The sequence below is a fragment of the Solanum dulcamara genome, chromosome 3 (genome assembly GCF_947179165.1).
Source record: "Solanum dulcamara chromosome 3, daSolDulc1.2, whole genome shotgun sequence".
NCBI lineage: Eukaryota > Viridiplantae > Streptophyta > Magnoliopsida > Solanales > Solanaceae > Solanum > Solanum dulcamara.
This window is the reverse complement of record NC_077239.1, coordinates 48,668,558-48,674,859: the sequence shown is the minus strand read 5'-3', so window position 1 is coordinate 48,674,859 and position 6,302 is coordinate 48,668,558. Positions and strand designations below refer to the sequence as shown.

The 6,302-nt window shown below is 32.8% G+C and overlaps 1 protein-coding gene across 1 annotated transcript; it reads left to right on the top strand.

Annotated features, from left to right (window-relative positions):
- The first annotated feature begins 4,559 nt into the window (after window positions 1-4,559).
- LOC129882009 (uncharacterized) lies at window positions 4,560-5,486 on the top strand. Its single transcript, XM_055956113.1, has 2 exons — window positions 4,560-5,114; window positions 5,214-5,486. Exons 1-2 carry the CDS (start codon window positions 4,560-4,562, stop codon window positions 5,484-5,486), a joined length of 828 nt encoding a protein of 275 aa, XP_055812088.1.
- Window positions 5,487-6,302: the final 816 nt, after the last annotated feature.

Here is a 6,302-nt window from a genome sequence, read left to right as displayed (position 1 = left end):
TTGTAGTGTGATGCAATGCCCAAGGTGTAGGACTCGTTATTGACTGCGATGTTGTTTTTGCTAGGCGACAAGGAGCCTATTGGCTTAATCGTTTTACTCATAGTGTACAAGAACTGGTTTTGGCTTAGCTAAAGGGAACTTAATTTGTTGCTCACTAGAATCATTGACTAGAATCATATCAAGTGAAACCTTTTACTATAGCCCTTGATGTTAACATCAAATTAATGAACAAATGGAATGTAGTTTATAGTATATTTGACTAGGCTTTTTTGAATAATTTTTATTTTTGAAATGTGTTTTTTCCAAAGTACTTTTGGTGAATCAATTTGTGTTTGATCGATAAATTTAAAAAGTACTTTTGAACAATAATTAGTGTTTGATCAAGATTTTTTAAAAAAAAATATTTTTCTCAAGTTCTTTCGGAAAAGTTAGGCCAGACGGTCTATTACACGTACTTTTATCGCTTGTGTTAACTAATGTTTATTTTTAATCACATTACCTTTGGACTAGAATAAAAAGAGCATTTGCGTTGTGCCAAATGAAATATTATAGAAAACGGGGAATTCTTGTGAGACAAATCACCGTCTTTTACTCTTTCTGGTTCCATCTCAATTGTGTACTTGAAGGAGTCTCTTGTTTCATAGTAATTTGTTTAATCGAACGAAAATAATAGAGCATTTGTCTGAGCAATAATGAACTCTCAAATCAGTATTTCCCTAGTTCAATTTTTAATGGAGATTTGTTCAGAGAAAATTTGCTGGAGCTAGTGTTTGCACTAAATTACGTTAATTGATTATGGTCAAACGTTTAAATTGAGATAAAAATACATATTAATTACTTGTGGTAAATTGAAAAATTATCTAAAAATTTATATTATATATTTATTAATTTATTATTAATATCCATGTAGATAAGCTTTCCCTTTATTTCCTAGTCTCTTGTTGCTCTTTTTTTTTTCATTAAAGGATGTGGTCAAGCCACTTATTATAAAATTAGGTAATTTACCCGCATGGTTAATGACCTCATTAAATTTACGAATTTAAATTATTAGTAAAGAAATAACTAAACATATTAATATACAGGACTAACAGTAAGCAATATAGAAACAATTCACCTAAAAGCACAATTGCTATGCGGAAAAAGAACAATTCGCCTAAATGAATAATTGCTGGTAAAAACTTGCATATATATATGAACACTGCATGAATTATGGTACAAAATGCATTGTAAATTGTACTGAAATGGCACTTAGAGATTCATAAACCTTTACATGTATACATATGTACACAAGTTTTATAAAATGTTATCTGAGATATATTTTTGTGAGATCGAACATAACTGACGGATGCATACACATATTCTATTAGGGGTCGTTTGGTAGTTGGATAAGAAATAAATTATTTGTATACTAACTTTTATATAATTTATACCACAGTTGATAGGTAGATACAAAGTTATTAATGTATAAAATTAATATGATATTTAGTTGATAATTTAGAAATCCACATAACTAATATATGAATAAGTTATGTAAATCTAAGTCTAATTTTATGTAGGTTAGAAGTAGAATAACTAATTCTTACATAAAATATTATATACTGACTCATAATTAATCCCTACATTACTAAAATTTAGTAAGAGAGTAAAATCAATTTGCAATTGACATCGTATTAATTTCGAAAGAAAATTTGGAAGGATTGATGGTATGTTTCCTTTCTTGTTGTAGCAATAAATCATTGTTAGGTGGTACAATTGAAATAATTAATCAGCATTATTTCAGTTAATGTAATTAAGAGAATTTATACTGACTTTTATGTTTGCATTGTATAATAGCACATATGGAAAACAAAACAGTTGCATAGTTTCGTTAATGACTGTTAAGATTGTTACATCATTTGTGTAATGAGGTGACTTTCTCCTTTTATTTTAGGGAAAAGGATCAAATATGCCCCTGAACTTATCGAAAATGTCTAGATATACCCTCCGTTTGAAGTTTAGCTCACTCATGCCCTCGCCGTCTACATTTGGGCGCATATATACCCCTTTCAGCGTTAGTTGCTTTGTTGGAATTTTTTTATTTTATATTACACGTGTAATTGCCAAATCATCATTTAATTGACACATGACATTTATATTAATTAATCCGACCCAAAAAAACCCGATCCACCCAATCCAAAAAACCCGATCCACCCGACCCCAAAAAAACCTTTTAAGCCTATTTTCTTCAAAATCCCTAAATGGGTCTTTTCCTCTCCACTTTCTTCTTCTGCGCCACTGCATTTCTGAGAAGAAGTAATGAGATGTTCACGCCACTAGGGTTTTGAGAAGATTACTCCCAAACATTGCATTTCAAGTTTTTAATCCTAGAGTCAGGGTTCGAGTGTTTCAAGTAGGTCGAGGATGCCTTTCTAGGCTTTGTTTTATTTTTGTTTTGGTGGTATCGAGATGATATTTTCAAATACTTTATTATATTTTTGTAGTTTTTGATGTGTTTGGTTTAATGTGGTCCCTCTGATTTTATTTTGAATTTACATTTTCTTTCGTGTATTTTTGAAGGATGATGAAGTTGATATTGTGTAGCATGTGTGGGTATTTGATTGTGTCTGCCAAGGTCACATGAAATCTATTATTTAATGTTAAATGATGTGCTTTTTTATGCCTTTGTAGGCTTTATTTTGTTTGCTTTTGGTGGCCTCGAGATGACGTTCCCTTTACTTCATTATATTTTTGTAGCTTTTAATGTGTTTGGTTTAATGTGGTCCCTCTTATTTTGTTTTGAATTTACTGTTTCTTTCATGTATTTTTGAAGGATGATTGATGAAGTTGATATTGTGTTCAACTATGGCGGTAGTTGGGTCATTTCACCTGAGTTGGCATACACTAAGAAATTGGTGCACTTTTGGTATAGTTTTGACCCTGAATTATTGAGTCATAAAGATATATGTGATGAGTTTACTTTCAAGCTAGGGCTTTCTCAGATTAAACAATTGATAGCCACTGGTCCCTATGGTAAGTATTATATAATAGATGGAGATGATGGCATTAGGGTCATCCTGAGCCTATTGTATGAGAAATTTAAGCTTGTCAACTTCTTTGTTGTGGAGGAGGGTGAGCTCATAGTCTTTGCTTAATCTATCACACAACATACTGAAATATTTTCTACTGTTGTTGAGGTTGGTACAGACTGTGAACACAGTATTGATTCTGATTGTGAATGGGATCTTTCTGAGGGTGAGGAATATGATAATGAGTGGATGGAGGCTATTAGCAAGGAAAAGAGAAGAATATTAGGTGATAGGTTGAAAAACTACAAGAAATTGCAAGTTGGAATGTCATTTAAGGATATGATAGAAGGTAGACAGGTTGTGAATTTTTATGCATTAGCTAACAAAAGAGCTTTGACTATAATCAAGTGTGACTCAAAGAGAACTAGGTATGGTTGTGAAGAGGGATGTCCCTTTAGGTGTTTGATTTCAGGAGATGGTAAGACTGAAGTATTTAAGATAAAGACTATCATCAATAAACACACATGTGAAGATGCCTTTTTTAATCCTAGAACTGATTCAACCACATTAGCTCAATACTTCAAGAACAAGCTTCAAAATAATCCCAAGTACAAGGTAAAAGATATGAGAGCAGAACTTGAAAATGATTTTAAGTTGAATGTGTCTCAATCCATGCTTAAAAGGACTAAGTGTATGATTCTTAAGAAGTTGGAAGGTAGTTATATAGATGACTACAACAAGCTTGAGGCCTATGCCCAAGAGATTAAACAGTCTAATTCAGAAAGTGATGTTTTGATAAATATCTCCAAAGATGCCCTAGCTGAAGGAAAAAGAAAGTTTTTGAGGATGTACATGTGTTTTGATGCTCTAAAAAAGGCTGGAAATCTGATTTGAGGCCATTAATTGGAGTTGATGGTACATTATTGAAAGGTAGATGTAAGGACATGTTGTTGGTTGCACTAGGACAAGATTCTATGAACAGTTTCTTTCCACTAGCATGGGCAATAGTGGACAAAGAAACAAGCAGGACATGGTGCTAGTTCATTGAGTTATTGAAGGGGTCTTTGGACCTTAATGATGGTAAAGGAATCACATTCATTTCAGATATGCAAAAAGTATGATTCCCAGCTTTTACTTTCAGATTCTTATATTTTAATTTCTGTTTCTCATTTTTTTGTTTTACTGTTACAGAGATTATTAGATGTTGTTAAAAAAGTATTGCCTGAAGCTCAGCATAGGTATTGTGTGAGACATATTGAGAGTAACTGGTGTAAAAAGTGGAGGAGTTATCAAATGAGGAAGCTTATGTGGTGGTGTGCATGGAGTTCATATGATGAAGAGTTCAAGGACCAATTGAATAAGTTAGGATTATTATCAACAAATGCTGCAAGGGATTTGGTGAAATATCTACCAAAGACATGGTGTAGAGCTTATTTTGATACTTAGTGTAAGAACATAATGGTTGATAACAATTTCACTGAGTCATTCAATGCATGGATCCTTGAGGCTAAAGGAAAGACAATAATCAAGATATTAGAATACATAAGAGTAAAAATGATGGGATTGCTAAGGAAAAATGAAAATAAGTTGAGGACTTGGGTTGCTGATTTTAGTCCAACTTGCATGAAGTTGTACCTTGAATTTAGGGCCATAGAACATCATTGTAATGTGGAATTCAATGGAGATTGGGGCTATGAAGTGTCTGATGGAGAAGGTAGACACACTATCAATCTTGAGCAAAAAAAATGTACCTGTAGAATTTGGGATTTATCAGGTATTCCCTGTCCTCATGCCATTAAAGCATTGACACACAAAAAAGTTGATCCCAAAACTGAAATTCATTGGTGGTATAGCAAGGAGGCTTACATGCTAACCTATAAACAGAAGATACAGCCTGTAAGAGGTCAAATGTTCTGGAAGGTTAATCCTTCAAATGCAATGTTGCCTCCTGATGTTGTGAAACAAGTTGGCAGACCTAAAGTGAAGAGGAATAGAGAACCAGATGAAGCAAGCAAAAGAAAAGGTGAGTGGTCCCAATCCAGAAAGGGCACTCAAATGACATGTAGTAACTGTGGTGAACCAAACCACAATAAAAAGGGCTGTTACAAGGTAAGCTACAAAATAATTATTGACAATATTCTTTTTTTCATACTTTTTCTTATTGTAAGTTCATTAAAAACATACTTATTGACTGCAATTTTTGGATAGGAAAAATCTGCTGAAAATAATGCATATTCAAAAAAAGAATTGACTAGCACCAGTTCACAATCAAGAAAAATGGGAAGTGAATATGAGACTCAGACTGGTACACAAGAGTCTACTTTTCAACCACAAGCTGCAACACAAGAGTTTGAACCATATGACCCTGATGTTGGAAATGAAGAAGACCCACCCCTAAAAATAATGGTGATTTGTGAATCAGATTTACGGACTGAGAAGTTAAAGACAAGAATTGTTTCAACTGGTACAAAAAATATTTAATTTACTAGAGATTACACTGGTGCCTCAGTGTCAATTAATCTACCTTATTCTCCAGTCAAAACAACATGGAAGGGAAAAGAAGTTGTCCCTTCCAAACATGTGCAAATGGTGGCAAAAAAGAAAACGATCAAGATGATGGGGGTTAAGGGAAGAGGAGAACCAGTACTCGATGATGATTTCTAGTAATTTATTTTTTATGTTAGTTTTGTCTTAATCCTCTGATAGTTAACCATAGTTGGTTGAAAACAATATTGCTTGTAGTAATTTTTTGGTGGCTAGTTCATTTAGCATATGAGGATTAAATGATTTCCAATTCTACATTCTTACTTCAAGTCTTTAACTTGTCACCACAAGAAAAAATGTAAAAGACAACAGAAAAATTAACAAGACATGTAAAAGTATTAATCAAAAGGTATTCATTCACTCCTAGCCTTGTCTTATAATCAATTTCCAGTTCTCCTTCCTTAATCTAACACATCAGGTTTGGTAATGTAAAGGAGCCAGAGGTTATGAAATTAACAAATCATAACTAAATCAAAATATGAACTAGAATTCCAAAGTCATCAACCACATCACATATGCTTAATATTTTCTAAGTTAAACATTACAAAATAGAAATGACAAAAGTTAAAAATTCCTAGTTCATTATCCAAAATATGATGAATCCTGCAAAAAAACACCAGGACATAGCTAACACAATCCACATTTTACAAACTTTTTTCTTACATTTTTGTTTTTCATCCCTAATATGCACCAAAGACTTATCGACAACAACCTCTTCATTATCGACAACTTCCTCACTATTGGAAACACTAA

Excerpts from the sequence above, each read along its gene's own strand:
- LOC129882009 (XM_055956113.1), top strand. The coding sequence starts at position 4,560 with ATGATGGGATTGCTAAGGAAAAATGAAAATAAGTTGAGGACTTGGGTT. Across the intron at positions 5,115-5,213 it reads ATAAAAAGGGCTGTTACAAG|GAAAAATCTGCTGAAAATAA; the intron begins GTAAGCTACAAA and ends ATTTTTGGATAG.